Source organism: Brassica napus, chromosome C7, assembly GCF_020379485.1.
Source record: "Brassica napus cultivar Da-Ae chromosome C7, Da-Ae, whole genome shotgun sequence".
Classification (NCBI taxonomy): domain Eukaryota; kingdom Viridiplantae; phylum Streptophyta; class Magnoliopsida; order Brassicales; family Brassicaceae; genus Brassica; species Brassica napus.
The window spans coordinates 51,369,530-51,388,862 of NC_063450.1; the positions used below are offsets into that span (position 1 = coordinate 51,369,530).

The 19,333-nt window shown below is 37.2% G+C and overlaps 3 protein-coding genes and 1 long non-coding RNA gene across 5 annotated transcripts; 3 read left to right on the forward strand and 1 right to left on the reverse strand.

Moving 5' to 3' along the window:
- The first annotated feature begins 333 nt into the window (after nucleotides 1-333).
- LOC106366436 (meiotic nuclear division protein 1 homolog) lies at nucleotides 334-2,714 on the forward strand. 2 transcript variants are annotated; one of them, XM_013806037.3, is made up of 10 exons: nucleotides 334-487; nucleotides 976-1,056; nucleotides 1,154-1,270; nucleotides 1,380-1,418; nucleotides 1,522-1,629; nucleotides 1,708-1,770; nucleotides 1,860-1,911; nucleotides 2,022-2,066; nucleotides 2,165-2,244; nucleotides 2,327-2,714. In XM_013806037.3, exons 1-10 carry the CDS (start codon nucleotides 353-355, stop codon nucleotides 2,435-2,437), a joined length of 831 nt encoding a protein of 276 aa, XP_013661491.2. In that variant the 5' UTR covers nucleotides 334-352; the 3' UTR covers nucleotides 2,438-2,714. The 2 variants fall into 2 exon arrangements, with proteins under 2 accessions (XP_013661491.2, XP_048619163.1); XM_048763206.1 differs by lacking the exon at nucleotides 334-487 and adding an exon at nucleotides 526-791.
- A 71-nt stretch (nucleotides 2,715-2,785) lies between these two features.
- Nucleotides 2,786-7,169, forward strand: LOC106366435 (probable LRR receptor-like serine/threonine-protein kinase At4g29180). Its single transcript, XM_022705637.2, has 11 exons — nucleotides 2,786-2,954; nucleotides 3,189-4,223; nucleotides 4,455-4,590; nucleotides 4,672-4,743; nucleotides 4,818-4,889; nucleotides 4,971-5,051; nucleotides 5,148-5,290; nucleotides 5,382-5,623; nucleotides 5,709-5,898; nucleotides 6,031-6,220; nucleotides 6,464-7,169. The coding sequence occupies exons 1-11, from the start codon at nucleotides 2,876-2,878 to the stop codon at nucleotides 6,936-6,938; spliced, it is 2,715 nt and encodes a 904-aa protein (XP_022561358.2). The 5' UTR covers nucleotides 2,786-2,875; the 3' UTR covers nucleotides 6,939-7,169.
- A 1,684-nt stretch (nucleotides 7,170-8,853) lies between these two features.
- Nucleotides 8,854-10,252, reverse strand: LOC106366437 (zinc finger CCCH domain-containing protein 49-like). Its single transcript, XM_013806038.3, has one exon. The coding sequence runs from the start codon at nucleotides 10,198-10,200 to the stop codon at nucleotides 9,163-9,165; it is 1,038 nt and encodes a 345-aa protein (XP_013661492.1). The 5' UTR covers nucleotides 10,201-10,252; the 3' UTR covers nucleotides 8,854-9,162.
- Nucleotides 10,253-17,896: 7,644 nt separating this feature from the next.
- LOC106362802 lies at nucleotides 17,897-19,330 on the forward strand. Its single transcript, XR_007326342.1, has 2 exons — nucleotides 17,897-18,616; nucleotides 18,851-19,330. It is a non-coding gene; the product is annotated as an uncharacterized LOC106362802 (long non-coding RNA).
- Nucleotides 19,331-19,333: the final 3 nt, after the last annotated feature.

Consider the following 19,333-nt stretch of genomic DNA (forward strand, 5'->3'; position numbering starts at 1 on the left):
TTGTCTCCGAAAATCGTTTTTTGTGTCTCCGAAAATCTGTTGGCAGTTACTTTAGTTTCAGATTCTATTATTTTGATCATCGTTACTTTTTCTTGCCGCTGCGGCTGTGTCCAGTGATTAAATTAAAAAATTAGGGATTCATTTTTTTAAAGATGAAAATTTGGAGAAGAACCCTGCTTTAAGAATGCTTTAAATGGCGAAAAGAAAAACTCAAACTTCAAGAGAGTAATTAACTAATTATGGTTTGTCATCAGCTGAGTAACTACTGTAATTTGAAAAACACTCAAATGTTAAATTAGAAACCAGTGAATTTTATCAAAAAAACTAAAAGAATTAATCTAATTAAATCTTTATGTTATTATTGATAGAAGGCGAGGGAAATAAAGCCCGCCCAACGTATTTGGAGGCTTCCTCAACAATTTTCAGAGAGAGGAGAGAGAGGTGTAAGCAAGAGTCTGAGATATATCCCTTCGTGGATTTCATCATGGTAAAATCCTTCGATTCCACATCTGATTATCATTATTATATTTTTCGCGAACAATCTCTGTGATTCGTGAGAAGATGAAGTGATTTTACTCTGCACTGAGCCTTAGCTTGTGCTTCTTTTTTTCTCGGATTCGCGAGAATTTTTGTTGTCGTTCTTAATGTTTGATTCGATCCATAACTGTTTGCAATCCTGATGTTGATTTCTCTTAACTCTTGGCGAACTGTGATTTGAATCTCGTCCTGGTCTGGCTCGATTTTCACGATTTGATCCCATATTTTCTCTGAGGAATTTTCGCAAACACTTGGTCTGCTCCTGACGATCGCTGTTTTTTCCGCATTCATCTTACTAGTCACTCTTGGTACTCGTTAGTGTAGACTCAGTGTTAGTTGGTGAATCTGAGTAATTTAGATTTCAAACTGTCGACCTAGAAGAACAATGTTGGATCTCTTCGTTTCAACTGAATCGGTGTTGTTGATACTAATCATCAGTCGAAGAAAAGGGGGCTTTCGTTGGAGGAGAAGCGCGAGAAGATGCTTCAGATCTTTTACGACTCTCAAGACTTCTTCCTTGTGAGCTTTCCTTAATTTCAAACGCCTTTGATTTTTCATCTCTCTATAGAGTTGTAGTAAACGTAACGTATGGATCCTCTGAATATGTTTTTTTCAGCTAAAGGAACTTGAGAAGTTGGGGCCTAAGAAGGGTGTGATTAGTCAGTCGGTGAAAGATGTTATCCAGAGTCTAGTTGATGATGATCTTGTTGCAAAGGACAAGATTGGCATCTCCGTGAGTAGCTTACTCTTCTTATCTCGGATCCTTTAACATCTTTTTATCTTTGTTTGTGTGTTGCCTCTTCTACATCGCTTAACAGTGTTTATTATTTATGCAAATGAAGGTCTACTTTTGGAGCCTTCCCAGCTGTGCCGGCAATCAGGTGATCCACTCCTCTCAATCCTATCGTTAAGACTCATCTCAATTTGAGTTTAACAAAATGTATAGATTCTTATCTTATGCTTCAAACTATTCTGAACCTACAGCTTAGGAGTGTTCGCCAGAAACTTGAATCTGATCTTCAGGGTAGTAATAAAAAGCTAGCAGAACTTGTTGATCAGTGTGATGCTTTAAAGAAGGGAAGGGAGGAATCCGTAAGTTTTTCATGTGTTGAAGAATTATACAAATGCTTGAATCATCTTTTCACCAGAATTGATCTTCTGTCTCTGCAGGAGGAACGAACAGAGGCTTTGGCGCAACTTCAAGATATTGAGAAGAAACACAAAGAGCTCAAGGTCAGACAGATTGCAATATAGGCTATATATCTTTGCATAGAGGTATTCACATGTTTAGCGAGCCGCTAACAGTTTCTCCATCTCTGCAGAACGAGATGGTACAGTTTGCTGATAACGATCCAGCTACCTTAGAGGCAATGAGTAAGTTTCACATTTTCTTTTCTGTTCTCTCCTATGGCTTTCGTTGATCAGAAAATAGCAAAACATCTTGTGCTATAAACTATGTGTATAATCTCTTCTAATTTTGACAGGGGCTGCAATTGAAGTTGCTCACCAATCGGCTAACAGATGGACAGGTTTCTCATTTCTAAAACTTGGAAATACTTTTTCAGCTTTAAATGTTCACAATTTTTCACAAATCGCCCTAACTTGTAACACTTTCAAACCTACTTAGATAACATCTTCACATTGCGACAATGGTGCTCAAACAACTTCCCCCAAGCCAAGGAACAACTGGAACATCTATACACGGAGGTATCTTCAACATCTTATTATCAATTCCTGATTTTAACATTTGCCAGCATCAAGAGATACTTAAAATGGGTAATATATTCAGGCGGGAATCACCGAGGACTTTGACTACCTAGAGCTATCTTCATTCCCAGTGATCTCATCCTCCCATGATCCCGAAACTCCAAAGCAGCTGCTAGTAGAAGATCAAGCGTAGTTCTAATACTCTCCACCGTAACGAGTTAACAACACTTACGTCTTTGTATGTGACTGAATCATCTAAATCAAAAACTCATTTCACCGAAGTTTAGTGGTTCAATAAGATACTTACTGCCTCTAATGCTTGTGGTCTATTTGTCGGCTATGTCCAATGTTGGCTTTGTCCTACCATATCATTGGAGTTAATATAATATATCATGGTTAGTTGTTGACTTCCCTTGTAATTTGTTGACAGCTGTGTTACAACGTTATGTTATGCCTCGGCCGCTTTTGTTTTTGTTTTCTTTTTGAGACGTGAGCAGCACTTCATATTATACAGAAAAGATAACAGGGCGTAGACTTTTGTACTTTGGGGTATTCTTGTGTTTCTGGGTTATCTTAGTTCTGTTTTTTTCTAACGATGATGAACTGATCTTTGTACAAAACGGAGAAGAACATGGGAGCTCACTCTGTTTTTCTCATCCTTTTTGGCGTCATTGCCATTGCCATTGTTGTTCATGGCCAAGGCCAAGCAGGTTCGTGCGTCTTATCTTCCTCATTTTTTATCTCTCTTGATTCGAGAATGAAGCCATCTTCAGACAAGATGGTATTTCAACTTGTAATTATTACAAGATGAGTTTCTTTAGATTATCAGGTTGCATTTTGGCTAAAACCGCATTCTGATTATTGATTAAACTTGAGAAAATTGTTACTGAAATCTCTATTTAGAATTAATAATGGTCCTTGTCGCTCTTCTCCTGATCATCCAGGCTTCATCAGCATAGATTGTGGATCACCCCCTAACATAAACTACGTAGACACTGACACTGGTATCAGCTACACGTGGGACGCACCTTACATCAACTCTGGAGTCAACGCAAACGTATCCGAACAATATGGTTACCCGGCCAACCCGGTTCTGCCGTTCCCGCTCGCAGACGTCAGATCTTTCCCTCAAGGAAACAGAAACTGCTACACCTTAACACCTTCCGATGGAAAAGGAAACCTCTACCTCATCAGAGCTTCCTTCATGTACGGAAACTACGACGGTAAAAAAGCTCTCCCTGAGTTTGACCTCTACGTAAACGTTAACTTCTGGTCCACGGTAACGTTCAGAAACGCTTCTGAGAACGTCATCAAAGAGATACTAACATTCGCCGAGTCGGATACAGTTTACGTCTGCCTTGTGAACAAAGGCAAAGGAACTCCTTTCATATCAGCCTTGGAGTTAAGGCCAATGAACAGCTCAATCTACGGCACTGAGTTTGGAAGGAACGTCTCGTTGGTGCTCTATCAAAGATACGACACAGGGTTTGTAAACGGAACAGGACGGTACCAAAGGGATGTGTATGATCGTATCTGGTCTCCTTACTCTCAACCCTCTTGGAACACAACCATGACGACTGGCTATATCGATATCTTTCAGTCTGGTTATAAGCCACCAGATGAAGTTATTAAGACAGCTGCTTACCCTAAAAGCGACGACGAACCATTGGAGTTGTCGTGGACATCAGATGATCCAGACGCTAGGTTCTACGCTTACCTCTACTTTGCGGAACTCGAGAGTCTCAAGAGGGATGAGAGCAGAAAAATCAAGATTATGTGGAACGGTTCGCCTGTTTCAGGAGCTTTCAACCCTTCTCCTGAGTACTCAATGACATTGTCTAACTCGCGAGCTTTCACCGGTAAAGACCACTGGATCTCCGTCCAGAAGGCAGCGGATTCAACACTTCCACCAATACTTAATGCTATCGAGATCTTTACAGCACAATCTCTTGATGAGTTTCCCACCATAGCTGAAGAAGGTATGTTCATTTATAATGGGCAAAGCCGAATGAAACATTTGTATATGGTCCCTAAATTTCGTGAAAAAAAATTCATAGGCACAGTCCCAAATTTGTAAAAAAATATTTTATTGAAATTTTTATTAAATCAACTACAGCCCCTAAAATCTCAGGGCAGTTTATACTAGTAAAATAACTGAAACTTGATATAAACTGAGGCTCACAGTTTTCCATTTTCTCCTGTTAATGCAGTTTACGCGATGGAAAGCATAAGATCAACGTATAAAGTGCAAAAGGCGTGGACTGGTGATCCTTGCTCCCCAAGACTATTCCCTTGGGAAGGTGTTGGATGCATCTACAACGATTCTGACCATCATATCAAGTCCTTGTAAGTCCTTCCTTTCAGCCAAACAAAACTTCATTTTCGCTAAAAAAGGTTTTGCTGAGGATAGTATGTTTCTACCTGAAGGAATCTTAGCTCAAGCGGATTACAAGGACCAATAGCCTTGTCATTTAGAAATTTATCACATCTCGAGTCATTGTAAGTATACAATCCATACACACTTTCCACCATTGCCTATAAAGACTAAGAGAGGTGTTGCATTTTTTTCCCAGGGATTTATCTAACAACAACCTAAGAGGATTTGTGCCAGAGTTTTTGGCTGATCTAAAACAGTTGAAGTACCTGTGAGTAGATCACAGTGAGACTTCGTTTCAGTAATATATTGACAAACAATCAATAATGCTTTTATCTGATTTGTGTTGCAGAAATTTGAAAGGAAATAAGTTTGTTGGGTTTATCCCAAAATCTCTTAGGAAAGAATCAAAGGCTGGTGGACTTGCACTCATGTAACATTTTTCTTTTCTCAAAAACACTGAACCATAGTTATCTTATGCAGTCTCTTACTATTTTCTGAAGCTTGTCAATTTCCTCTCTGTTTCTAGTATGGATGAACAAAACATTTGCCACTCACGTTCATGTCGAGATAGGAACAACATCATTGTGCCAATAGTTGTATCCACGTTACTGATCCTTCTCATTGCTGCCTTGGTTATCATATGCATTATTCGAAGGGAAAGAAAAATAGGTAATTAAGACGGCTGGTCATTTAACTTCAATTCACAGTCGATAAATGTTGCTGAAAGAAAACGAGTGTTTAATTTTCCTAGTGGATTCAGGAGCCTATTCAGGACCGCTCCTGCCTTCAGGGAAGAGAAGGTTCACTTACAGCGAAGTCTCTAGCATTACAAACAACTTCGATAAAGTGATCGGTAAAGGAGGGTTTGGTATAGTCTACCTTGGCTCCCTCGAAGATGGGACTGAGATTGCTGTAAAGATGATAAATGATTCTTCGTTTGGAAAAACTAAAGGGTCATCATCATCATCATCATCTCAAGTTTCCAAAGAATTCCAAGTAGAGGTACTTATAAAGACGCCACAAAACATTAGTAACCAAAATAAAATGAACATCAGAAACATTGTTTTTTGTAAAAATGTTTTTGCAGGCAGAGCTTCTTTTGACAGTACATCACAGGAACTTAGCCTCGTTTGTTGGATATTGCGATGATGGTCGCGGTATGGCTCTCATATACGAGTACATGGCCAATGGCAACTTGCAAGACTATCTTTCAAGCGAGAATGCTGAGGATCTTAGCTGGGAGAAGCGACTACATATAGCCATAGACTCTGCGCAAGGTTGTACCATATACCATATCAAATCTTATTATTATTTTTTTTGAAAGAATGTTAAATTAGTCTTATTTATCGTTCAAATCTTATTTAGCATGGTTCAGTTCTGAAACTTGGTTTTGTTTTTCGCCTTGGCAGGATTGGAGTATCTGCACCATGGATGCAGACCACCAATAGTACACAGAGATGTTAAAACAGCAAACATTCTACTAAACGATAACTTGGAAGCCAAGATTGCTGATTTTGGCCTTTCTAAAGTCTTCCCTGAGGACGATCTTAGCCACGTTGTGACTGCAGTCATGGGCACTCCCGGCTACGTTGATCCAGAGTACGTTTCCTATTTACACATTACCGGCTCAGTTAATTGACCTGTTCCGGCCATGAGATTTAGGGGACCACAAACTATTTATAAAAGATTTCAACTAATTTTTTTTTTTACAAATTTAGAAGCATAAAACTTCTTTTTTTGGGGGCCAATGTAATTTTTTTCAAAAAATTTAGAGGACTAAGGCCCGGCCATGCGGTTATATCCGGTTTAATCACTTGTTTACCATATCATCTTTTTCCACAGGTACTACAACACGTTTAAGCTAAACGAGAAGAGTGACGTGTACAGTTTCGGAATCGTCCTTCTTGAGATCATAACCGGCCGGAGATCAATCATGAAAACCGACGACGGTGACAAGATGAACGTTGTCCACTACGTTGAGCCTTTCCTCGAAATTGGAGACATAGACGGCGTTGTGGACGCACGGCTTCACGGTGACTTCTCCTCAAACTCGGCTTGGAAGTTCGTAGAGATCGCAATGACTTGCGTTAAAGACAGAGGAGTACACAGACCAACGATGAACCAGATCGTGTCTGATCTTAAGCAGTGCTTAGCAGCCGAGCTGGCTCGTGAGCCACAGAGCCTCCTTGAGAAGGAAGAGAAGAACAGGAAGACTATTCCGGTTCGGAAATATAGCATCAGTGACTATATTAGCTCGTCGGGTTCCGTTTCACTTACTTTTGGAGATAACAACACGCATGGCCCAACGGCAAGGTAGAGAGAAATAAATCAAGGTTTGATTGATCTTATTTTATGGTCTCTATCTTTAAATTATTTTCAGTTTTATTTTTGATGTGTTCTTTAATTTGTTTGAGTTAAAATTTGATTTTAAAGATTCATTTGTTTTTGTTTTCTTTTAAGAAAACTTGTAATCGCAAAACATTAATTGTAAGAACAGTTTGTAAATGTTTTTGTGATGAAGCGAATTGTTGATTTAGTTATGTTTGAATATATGTTTTACCGGTTGATTTAGTTTAAGCCTTTTTGAAATGGACTTATTAGTTACTAGACTACTAGGTGAACTGACTGAGTCAAACTTGAATCAAAATTTTTTATATAACTGTAATTTTGTTTCTAGAGAGATTTGAATTTTAGAAAAAGTGTTTTAAACATTTACAGATTTCTTCTACCATTTGATCATAACCATACCGCAGGTATGCCTTGTTCATTCCACGACTAATGTTTTCGATTGTAAAAGCAATATAGGCATAATATTTAACTGGAGTTGGATAAACTTAGATCAACTTGTAATTTGTTCGGTTGTTTTCCAATAGCCAAGTCGACCCCGTTTCAGTATTTTGTTTGCTCCAATCATACGTTTACGTTTTTATATCATAGTTTCTCATAACAAAAATAATGAAGATATGCAATGAACATAGGTTTGTCAAAAAATAATTTAAATAGTTATAGAGATAAATGTCCATTAAATAAATGCTTTATAATTAGTTTTCTTTTTGACATTAGAGTAGAGATTGTGGGCTAATTGCCCTACACAAATCTATTAATTCGCTGATTACAGATTTGGCCGGTTCCCCATATAAACATTTCATATTCCATTTAATTATATGTATGTTACTTAAAATGTTAATTGTGATACCTAACATTGGACTCATATGTCGTTTTCAACATTAGTAAAGAGTATATCACAAATTTTTCATTCTGAATCCGTAATTTGCCTTAGTATTTCAAAGGTCAAAATACCAAATACTTGTTACTAATTGTGATTACTCGTTTTCTTAAACATTGCACGTTACTAACTTTTACCATTCAACAAAACAATTCAAGTTTTATAATTTACGGCATTAATTACCAAAAGAATCACCGACTCAAATTATATCAAACTCAGTCTTGCATTCTTCCTTTTTTGGTTTTTGTCTAATTAGTTTTTTAATTATCGTAGTGTTGATTTAGTGAGACTTTTCTTTGATGTTGCACGAATTGTATTGGTCAATGTCATTTTCTTATCTATGTTATTATATACCTAAATGGTATTGGTTGTATTGGATAATGTCATATCGAATGATTTGCCCAAATACTACTTTACATTTGTTGAACCAGTCAAATCTTACTAATTAACATTCAAGCTTTTAAACTCAGTCAAAACTCATGAAACGATATGTTACAACGTCAAACAGCTCGTGTTTTACACACAAAAAAACTATTTTCATTATTCATTACAACAAAATAATTTATAAGAAAACTCTAAATGTAAATGTGGTCTTAATCTAACAAAGAAAACATTCCTTGGCACTAAAAAGGCTTGGAATCGAATCTACCAACTCAGTCGCCTTAGCAGAAGCAATAGCCATATTGTTAGCTATTCAACAAATAAATAAACTTGCGTATAAGATAATCTTTCTAAGTGTTTGTGTGGAACTAATCAGGAGCTTGGATCATTCATCAAGAGAAGGACGAAAGCAGGAAGTAGATATCAATGAAGCAACACCTACAATCCAAGACATCTTGAACTTAGCTAAATGGAATAGCTTTTGTGTCTACTATGGTCCTATAAATCTTGTTCATTATGTTGATTTGCTAGAAGACCAGGTTTAACAATCAAAATTATGAAATTACCTGTTACAACTTACAACTAGTTAGTTACTGTAACTAACTACATTTCCAAAAAAATGAAATGTTGACAAAAAAAAGTTAGCATTCATTCATTGAATAATAACAAGTAGGTTTACATTACATTCTTGATAAAAACGATACCATACTTATAATAATAGATATATTACTAATCAATAATTAAAATTTTTAAACCTTAGGCACATCTATACAACGAGATTCCATAGTCTTCTCAAAATCCTCCACAAAAATCTATATTTAATTATTATTACCGATAAAACGAAATTAGTAAATAATAATATGAACACACTTTAGATCTCCTGCCTTATCAATGAGATTTTTGATATCCAGGTACGGGTCGGGCTTTTTTTCTCTTACATCAACAGCTCAGATACCCACCCGACATCAGGAGCTTCACCCGAGTTCTGATCCTGATCCGGTTCAACCCGATCCATGCAATTATCCTTGCTCAGCTTCTCAAACATTTTTGCACGTAGCTCACGACCCGACTCCACGACCCGCTCCATTGCAGGCTCTTCCTCTAAACCATTATCCCAAATATCCATACTTCCGGGTCGGATCGGGGTTGTAGGAAGACTCTGAAACCCATGACCCAATATGGATCCTCTTGGCGACCCGAATCCGGATTGGTAGCATCTTAACGGATTATTATAAGACGAAGGAAATGACTTCACCTTCTCAAACTGCAAGTTCCTAAACGACGACACGACAGAGTGACTCAGTGACTGAGTCTCCGAGTCAGCCCTCGGGCTCATCGGCGGCGAGCTAGAAACAGAAGAAACCGAGAGCTGAAACGCTCTACGAACCGGAGACGATACGTCAAAGGAATCAACCCGGTCGGGGCTCCGGTTATGGAGACACCTAAGCTGATCAGGCGAGTGAGCAAAGAAACAAACTCTCCGGCGGCAGTTACCTCCGTCTTTGCACGGCTGAGTCCGGTAACGAGCGGGATGAAGCCAGCACTCGAAAACTCCGTGAGCAAACTCGCACGAGTCCCCTTTCTTGCAACCGCCTTTTCGAAAATCGGGACAAGCCGTCCCGGAGTAGTTGTACTTCGTCGGATCTCTCCGGCGAGCCTTTTCTCCGGGATGAGCGTACGGACACTCCGTCCAGTCATGGCTCCGGCCACGAGCGCACCTCCTGACTTTGAAGTCGTACATGCGGAAATGGTCGCAGGAGTAAGCGTCGACGGGAGAGTCCGGACCGAATAGATCCGGATCCGGTTCGTTTGACGGGAGATAACGTTGCAACGCAGCTAAAGCTTCGAGCATGCTGCAGTCCGGGCTGCTCATCGCCGGAGAGAAAAGCTCCGACGTTGTGAAATCTTCGGAGACGGGCCATGTAGGTATCTCCACCGTTGGGTACGTGCGGCGAGTTTCTCCAATGATCATGTTTTGTCGGAGGCGAAAGAGTTTTGTTTTTGTTGCTGTTTGGTCGTCATTCACCTGCAGAGCTTTATGTAGTAAAATGGTTAACCATGGTTTGGTTAAATATTTTAACTGTAGTTAAGACTATCTGCCTAAGACTAACTGCAGTTAAAAAGCTAATTGATTAGATTACAGTTACAAGGCTGTGAGTTAGACTTATGTAACAGAGGCTTGTGACTTCTCCACGAATAGACTTAGTTGGACTTTTCTTAGCATGACCTTGGGGAAGTTAAAGTGACCGACATGTGAGCGTAATGGTTATTTAGGATTTATTAGATTCAGTCGGAAATCTAGTTGCCTTCTGAGGTCGGTCGAGTTTTTGATACGCTGAATGTCTTAGTTAATTCAACCTTGTTTTGGGGGAACAATAAATTAATTAATTGTATTAGAGCATGATTATTGGAGGTTCTTAGGGTGGAGTTTTTAACGGAATATAAGAACCCGTCTCTTAACTTTTAACTAAAAAAACTAAGAATCGGTTCTTAAATAAGAGTTTTAAGAACCGATTCTTAGCTTTTTAAGTTAAAAGTTAAGAGATGGGTTCTTATATTCCGCTAAGAATCCCACTCTAAGAACCCCTCAATAATCATGCTCTTAGTTTTTGATGTTGTGTATTAACTTCGATATAAAGTATTGTTTTAAACTTTTTTTTTCCCATCATAATTTATAAAGACTCAAAGGCCAAATAGATACTACGTAAAGACAAGGTCCAAAAGACCGATCTGTAAAACATACAGGAACAACAAGGCCAACCAAGCCTTCAAATATTTCCAAGTCCAAAAGTAATCCACTCTCAACCACTCATAACACCACGTGTTACACACACACAAAAAAAGACATGTGGTTAAGGGTTGAAACGTCACCATCTCTTTCGGCTTGATCTCGCCGCCAGAACCTCTAAACGACACACCACCGACATCATACTGGAACACGAGCTTCCACCGTCTTCATCGACAAACCTGAACAAACCAAATCATTTGACCACCGGAAAACAACCGGAAACTTGACCACATCCACCGAAAAACCACCCCCAACGGTTATTGAAGGTTTAGGAGATTCAGCAGTCACCACGCAAACAACTAAGCTTTGAAGAGCTTCATCGATTAGAATCGAGATTTCATCCAAACTCAGGTCACCAAACACGAAAACGAAAACATCAGACCGCTCGAGCACTTCCGAGAATACGATAGCCGGCGACCACCGCCGAAGAAGGAACGGCACGGCCCCAGAGTTAAAAGCCAGTCATCCACCCCACGGTAGGTGTGATACTGGAACCAAACACCGAACATGCAGCTCCAAACGAGAACGAAACCATCGATGCCGAAACGAGATCAAACAAGAGGATAAAACCAAAAATAAAACCACAAAAACAAACAAACAAATCCGGACCGATGACGTGACTTAAGGAGCCCACTGTCATTGTCTGGAAGCCGAAATCAGAAATTGATTTACTTTTTTCTCTCTCTCTCTAAAGACGACTTTCTCTATGGTGATTACTTAGACCTAGTCTTTTATGATTATTATAGTTAATTATTAAATAGTTTTTATTTTATTTGTTTTACCTAAAATATGTTATATTTTAAAATGTCATACATACTCTCGAAGCTTTTCATAATGTTATTGAGTACCAATTTTGAGAAAGGGTTTGACAAAAAGAGAAATGTAAAAAAAAAGGAGAATGGAGTATAAGAAATGTGTCGGGACGAAGTAGACATGTTGGAGAAGATATGGAATAACGTTTAAAGACATTAAAGTAGCAAACATTTTATGTTTCTTTGCTAAAACTGGAAGCAATTCCTTATCCCCCTAAACACAAATCGACCTCTTATATATCCTTTCTTCTTTCTTTTCCGTTTTTTCTTTTCTTTTTTCATTAACATAAAGTCATAAACGTTTTATATTTTATCCTTTTTTTGTTCCTCTCTATTTGCTTTTAACAATTACTATTGAACAGTTTTGTTGAAATATAAAAGAGTTTGTGATGTTTATATCTATAAACCTGGTTATGAGTTAGTCTTATGTTCTCTCTGGTTATGACATAGTTACGAGGCTCAGATTGTGACAGATATATTTTCCTAGATCTAACGAAGAAGACTGTTCTCAAATATCCAAAACGTGTAGCTCGTAAGTCATAAGATTCAATGAACAACTATTATTGATTGGAAGATAGTGGAAGATGTACACTCCACACACCATGCCTTCGTTTTCATAGTATCCGAACCGTGTGTACGGACCAAGGTATCTCGTGTTGTGGTCCGCTCTTACTGGCTGAAATTGTATAAAAGTTTTCTTTAAACGTCAATTCTTCTTCCTATCAACTTGCAAATGCAGTCCAATCAAAAGGCAGACACAAAAAACTTATATCGATTATTTCTCTTTGGATTTCTACTGGCTTAGATATTTACCCGACATCCACATATTTGGCAGCCTTACCTTTTGTCCAATACTAGCTAGTTTGATGGGGAAATTTGCTCATTATTTAGCACACATTTATCTTTTAAATTTCAGTTATTTGTAGTTAAGTATTAACCGGTGCAATACTATGGGTGTGATTGAAAAGTTTTCTGGCGCAACTAACATAGCTAAAACATTTATTACTCTTATTTACTGAACAATTGCTAATAAGGTGAAATTCATTTACTCTACATTTACTTTGATTACTATTTAAACAAAAGAAATCGCACACTTATTATACCACTACCTTTTATCAGAGTAATTTTTTGTCCTCTGTTTTTTTCTCTCATTTATTTGTTTCCTCTCAGTTTCACCTTTTATATTTTACAAATTGCTACAAGAATTACCAATCACACCCTATATTCAATAATAACTATTCAAAATTTTAACTAAGAACCGAAGATTAGTTATCTAAAACTCAAACACCTAACAAAAGTAGGTGGACAATAATGATTTATTCGACTCGAGGAGATGGGCAACAATATTGAACTGGTCTGAGGATGTAAGTACACCTTAGCGTATCTCTAACTCTATTATATTTTTCATTTTAAAATAGAGTTTAGAGTAAAAATATTATAATAATATCTTATTAAATGAGTTTATTCTATATATAAAGTAAGTTATTTTTTTTGTTTATTACTTTAATTTTTACTATAAAATAGAATATAATTGAAATATATCATAATTTTATTATAAAGTTATTCCATTTTTGAGTGAAAATTAAGATAAATCATGGGAGATGGTCTGCACGATGAGCATGACACATCTGGAGCGGTATGGTGACAATTATTTATTTCATTGATTTCTGTGTTGTTACACTAAATGCACCCAATTCACGTCTCCAAATATATTTTTAATAACAGTATGGAACTGTATATGAAAACATTTAATACAACATACATAATGCGAGATGATCCATTTAAGTATTTATCGCAACGGCCCCAACCAAGTGTACCAGTCGATAAATGAGTAAAACTGTTTGAACTATTGGCTGCGATCATTTAAGAGGTAATTTAAAGTTTGAAGAACGAGTAATATGGAGTATATTTTTTCGTGGTAACAAAAAAGTAATAAAATACTATATAATATTCGAGGTATAGACTGAATAGAAACCATGTGACGCCTAAATTCATATTGTGTAATCTGAGCCACAAGTTTTAAGATGTCAATTTATTACTTTAACTTTTTTTCCTTTTGTTTGTCAAACATATCATTTGTCTTCCACTGTTAAATCACAAATTTATGCGTACATTTTTGTTTCTCTCTCTCCTTCTGCTCTGTCCTCTCTCTAAAAATCAGACACAGAGGAAGGATTGAGATGAAATCTCAACCGGAGCTTCTACCAAATTCATCTCCGGTTAGCAAGCTTGTTTCTGGGAAGCGGTGATTCTTCTACACCGCTATCGCCAGCTTTGTTTCCGGGAAACGGTGGCTCTACAGCACCGGTTTCGTCGGCTTTCATCCCCGGGAAAGCGGTGACTCTGATAGCAGTGTCCTTTCGCCGGCGTCTTCTCCGGTTTGTTCCGGAACTAGTTCATGATCTACGCTTTTGGGTTTGCTATGTCCAATCGACTCTCGATCTGAAAATCGTGTGGATTTTTTGGATCGATCGTAGATGATTGATGTCTTATTGGAGTGTAGATCGATGGTTGGAGATCTTTAGTTTTATCGGTTTGGCCTCTATGGTGGAGTTTGGTCGCGTCGTTTCTCTGACTCCGGCGTAGTTCTTCTCGAGTTAGTCTCGATGTAGCTCTCCGTTGAAGAGTCCAGGCGAAACAGATGGGTGAGATGGTCTCAGTTTCCGGCGTGCTCCGTCGAAACTATAGGTGGTTTCGTCTTCGCCGGCGATGTTTTCTCGGTGCCGGTCGCGGTGGTGTGACCAGGTGACGCGTGTTCTCGAAAGGGGTGGGCTTCAACACGTGGACGGGCATGCGAGCTTTGTTGGACGCGTGTTTAGCCGTTTGGTTTGTGGGCTTGTGCTTTAGGCCCGGGTTTAGTTTATGTAGGCCCATTGTGTCGGGCTTTATGTTTTATGTTTGTTTTGTTGGATCATGGGCTTAGACCCATTAATAAAATAAAAGATGGAAAAAAAAAATCACAAATTTATGCATCAGTTTTGTCATCGAGCAGCCACGCAATACAACACAATAATATATCAACAATATGATATTTATCAATATTTTCTGAAAAAGATTGATCAATATTAGACTATTAACATGCATTAACCACGTGGACATGGTTGCACTTCAATTGTCCCTTTTACCGAGATGCATAGTGATCAACCAGTTTCGTTGCTATACTATTCGAACTTTTTTTTTTTTCCCGTATCAGTGGGGGAGATAAACCCAAACTAATCCCCATGAAACTTTTCATCCAGGTTCGCACGGTTATAAGCGGGAAGATGACCAAGGCGACTCGAATCCAGGACGGGTACTTCACCTGAAGTTCCATTACCGCTAGACTAAGAGCTCTTGGTTATACTATTCGAACATGTCAGGTAATATTTACCTTCATCTCTATTGCTAATTAAATTAGGTAATTCAATTTACATTATATAATCTTAACACACTTTAACATTTATACCCCCCCAAAAAACAGATAATTCGGACCTTACGACTGAAGCGATTGAGCCTAAATGGTTACAAAAACGTCTAAACAGTAAGCTAATTATATGTCTTCTAGAAATGTTTTAGTAATGTAAAGGAGCTGATGCATGTAATATACGTAAAGAATGAATACGTCCACGCGTCGATATCACACATGATAAGAATGCCACCTCTTAAGGAAGCATGAGCGATCATGCATGCTGTCGCATCCATCTCGACCGTTCATTACGCAAAAAAATAATACTTTCTTATATGGTTTCTATTTTTTTTTTTTAAATACTTTCTTATATGATTCCACCAAACACTTATCATATTTGATTTGTATCTGTCCCACGATCATGACTACTACGTGATCCCCTTTATTCCCCCGTAATTACTCAATTTTATTTAGTATAAACACCATTTCTTGGTCTTATCCACTAATTCCAACTTGTTTTAATTAAAAATTTATTTCAAACAATACCACGCTTTTGAACATGGATAGTAAACCAAGTAATTTCATAAGTGTTGTTATTATCTGTGCAACCGCAACCACGTAACGTGTTAAATATATAACACCAAAAATACTAACTCATATATAAAAGACATTTTCAGTATCCAGCAACTGCAAATAACATTACAATACATAGCACTGGCAAAGTTTTCACAAACAGGAAATTGCAAATAAAACGTTCTAAATATAACTAAAATCGGTCTTTAAACATCTTATAATGCCAACCGAATTCGAATATTTTCTACTACAGTTAAGTCATCAATAAGCAAAGTTACTTTATCCGGAAAATTATCAATCCGTCAGATTCTCTAATACCTAGCGAGAGGGATGAAGGCTGAACAGAAGTATCACGTGATCTGCCTCAAAGTCACGTGACACCGCCCACAATGCGGTCCACGTGTCTTATCCTTGAAGCACGTGTCCTTCCTCGCAGTCCGTTGATCGTAAAACACTGTTCACTTCCAAGTCCCGTCCCGACTAGAAGATGGATATTTACGCGAAGTTTTTCATAGTGCTATGTACGGAACGTACACATGGCCGAATCATTTTTGGCAGTTGACAAGCTACATTCCTTTAACCGGACACCGCAACAAGGAATTTCGACTTTGGCTAAGATTTTGTCACGTGGCAGCATCATCCTGACTCCAATTTCTATGATCACTTGTCGTTATTTGGTGATTTTAGGCTTATATGGTTCATAGCTATTCAAGCAATTAAATGGAGCCAAGTGATACTGAGCCTGAACTAGATTTGGCCCTTAGTTACATTCAGTGGTAACGAAAGTTATCAACAAAAAGATACTACACAACTATTAAAGTTCACAATTACCTCCTTTCTTAATGAGTGAAGAGATGAATATTCTTAGCATTTGGCTTCTAAATTTATTTAGTGATGCTTCCGAATTGAATGATATCGTAATTTCTTGTTAAATCACCAAAAAATTGCGGCACCTAGTTAACGAATTGAAAGATATTAAGCAAGATAACATTTTCTAATCTCGTTTTTACTTTTAGTATTTTCATCTTTTCGTTCTCTATCTACCAGTCCAAAACGAAATATTTTGAGTCCTCATAATTTTTGACATAAATTGGACGTTCGGCCCAGGGGCGGAGCCATAGAGGTTGGAGGGGGGTCAGCTGACCCCACCTTATTTATAAAATACAAGTTTTTTTTTTCAAGAAAAAATATAATGACCCCACCAAATTTTATAGTTTGACCCCACAAAAATGAAAACAATGAAAAAAGCTTAATTTAATTAGGCAATTAATAATTACAATTTTAAAATGTTATATAATTATTATTTATTTTTAGCAAAACATAAAAATCAGATTTTGAAATAGGCAAAAACTCTTCCTTAGCCTACTGTTTCATCTCTGCTTTTTGTGAGGTAGAAAATATAAAACATCATGTATGTTCAAGTTATTTTCTTTTACATTAATTTAATTTTGTATATTTTGCTTTGGATTTTATTTAGAATTTGATAAAACATGAAAGCTACTAATGTATTCACAAGCTTTTGTAAATTATCTACTTCCTTAGCCTACTGTTTCATCTCTGCTTTTTGTGAGGTAGAAAATATAAAACATCATGTATGTTCAAGTTATTTTCTTTTACATTAATTTAATTTTGTATATTTTGCTTTGGATTTTATTTAGAATTTGATAAAACATGAAAGCTACTAATGTATTCACAAGCTTTTGTAAATTATCTACTTTTTAAAGATTTTGGAGAGTTTTAATTTAAAATTTTATGAAATAACTGTGAAAATTTTGTAGAAATAAAATTTTGAAAATAGTATTACAAAATTATATCGGTGACTAGTTTTTAAATGATTCTCTCATTTTTTTGGTTAAAAAATATTTAAATATTTAAAAAATTAAATCATAATAAAAATATTTTAAGCTATAGAAAAATAATTTTTATAATATTATTTTAGCCATTTATAAATAATTATATATATATATATATACAGTATATATATATAGGTTTATGGCCTACCCCTGTAAGAAAACATTCTGGCTCCGCCACTGGTTCGGCCTATAAGAGTTTGTGTCGATTTGACTACGTGGTTTCGCCCATCATTCGAAACAACAATAGCATCATTATAAAATATGCATTATTGGATCAGAGGAACGAAATAATAGACATAGAGCATATAACGTGCATCGCAGATTCGCAGAAGAGGGAGAAGAAAAAAACAAGAGCCTAGAGATTATGATTGAGAGGACTGGAACTGATTAGTGATTAATGTTTAACCAAGTCAGGATCGGGCTTAAAGTTTTAGAAGGCTGATGTAACAGAGGTGCCCTATAGTAGACAAAACAAAATAAATCAAAAGGAGCTGGGCCAATAGAAAAACATAAATCAAGGCTCGAACTTGGTTGATAATCCAATGATTAAATCAGTTAAGAGCTTAACGCATGACGATTCCACCCTCGTGACAGTGTATATACACATTTGTCACGTTTTTTTTGTCACAACACATCCGGCCACTAGACAAATAGATATTATTGATCTTACTGATCATGCATCCTTTGCATCACCAAAGGGCCACGAGGCCTGATTAGGAGATTGATTAATAGTTTTCTTTCGTTCTGTCTATATAAAGACATTCCTTCTAAAGAGACTAACACACCTCTCTCCAGTGCCTCTCCCTCCCTCCCTCTTCAAATCTCACCTCTTTGATTGTATCTCCATCCAAATATTGATTCAAGACTATCCAATGGGTCCAGCTAAATTGCAAGATCCACATTTGGACGTCGAAGAAAATATTACAATGATACAAGAACACTTGATATGGCGCGAATCTGACATCAATAAAATTAAAGTAAGTCAATAAGAAATCAGATTTGCAAAATAAAATTAAAGACTACCAATGGCGTTATACTTGTCTCTGTTTCTTGTCAAGGTTTGGTTTGCTTTTCGTTTTTATTCTTCCATTTTTTTTCGTTTTTATTCTTCCATTTATAACCTATCGTACACGTTTAAACATTTTCTTGTTTGGTTACAATCTTCTAAGAATCTGAGACTAAACCGTAAATCTTCTTGTGTAAATGATCAGGCATTGTACTTAGCAGACACTTCCCCGGCCAAGAAACTGAAACCAAAAGCAATGGAAAAATGGCTGTTGTGACGTCGGAAAAAGGGGTCGTGACGGCTGATCACGAGACATGTTCCGAGATCGGAGCTGACGTGCTAAGAAGACTCGGCGGCACCGCCGTGGATGCCGCAGTGGCTGTCGCGTTTAGCTTAGGTGTGTAATCCATCGTCGAGTGGAATCGGCGGTGGATCCTTAATGGTTGTGGGTTCATCAGCCAGCTCGGTAGCCACGGCTTATGATATGAGAGAAACCGCTCCATTGGCTGCTTCACAAGTTCTTAATAAAAACATTTTACATCTTTCATTACATTTTATTTACTACTCTTTCACTTTCTTCAAAAGTGCCATTTTAACATTTTTCACACGAATGTATTTATGTTTTATTAATTATACATATTTAGCTAATAATGTTAGAGATAAATAAAATTACATATAAGATTAATTC

Bases quoted from the DNA above. Each gene is read 5' to 3' on its own strand.
- LOC106366435 (XM_022705637.2), top strand. From the start codon at position 2,876: ATGGGAGCTCACTCTGTTTTTCTCATCCTTTTTGGCGTCATTGCCATT. The intron at 4,744-4,817 runs GTAAGTATACAA...TTTTTTTCCCAG, and splicing joins TTATCACATCTCGAGTCATT to GGATTTATCTAACAACAACC. The intron at 4,890-4,970 runs GTGAGTAGATCA...TTTGTGTTGCAG, and splicing joins CTAAAACAGTTGAAGTACCT to AAATTTGAAAGGAAATAAGT.
- LOC106366437 (XM_013806038.3), bottom strand. From the start codon at position 10,200: ATGATCATTGGAGAAACTCGCCGCACGTACCCAACGGTGGAGATACCT.
- LOC106366436 (XM_013806037.3), top strand. From the start codon at position 353: ATGTTATTATTGATAGAAGGCGAGGGAAATAAAGCCCGCCCAACGTAT. The intron at 488-975 runs GTAAAATCCTTC...ACTAATCATCAG, and splicing joins CCTTCGTGGATTTCATCATG to TCGAAGAAAAGGGGGCTTTC. The intron at 1,771-1,859 runs GTCAGACAGATT...CCATCTCTGCAG, and splicing joins AGAAACACAAAGAGCTCAAG to AACGAGATGGTACAGTTTGC.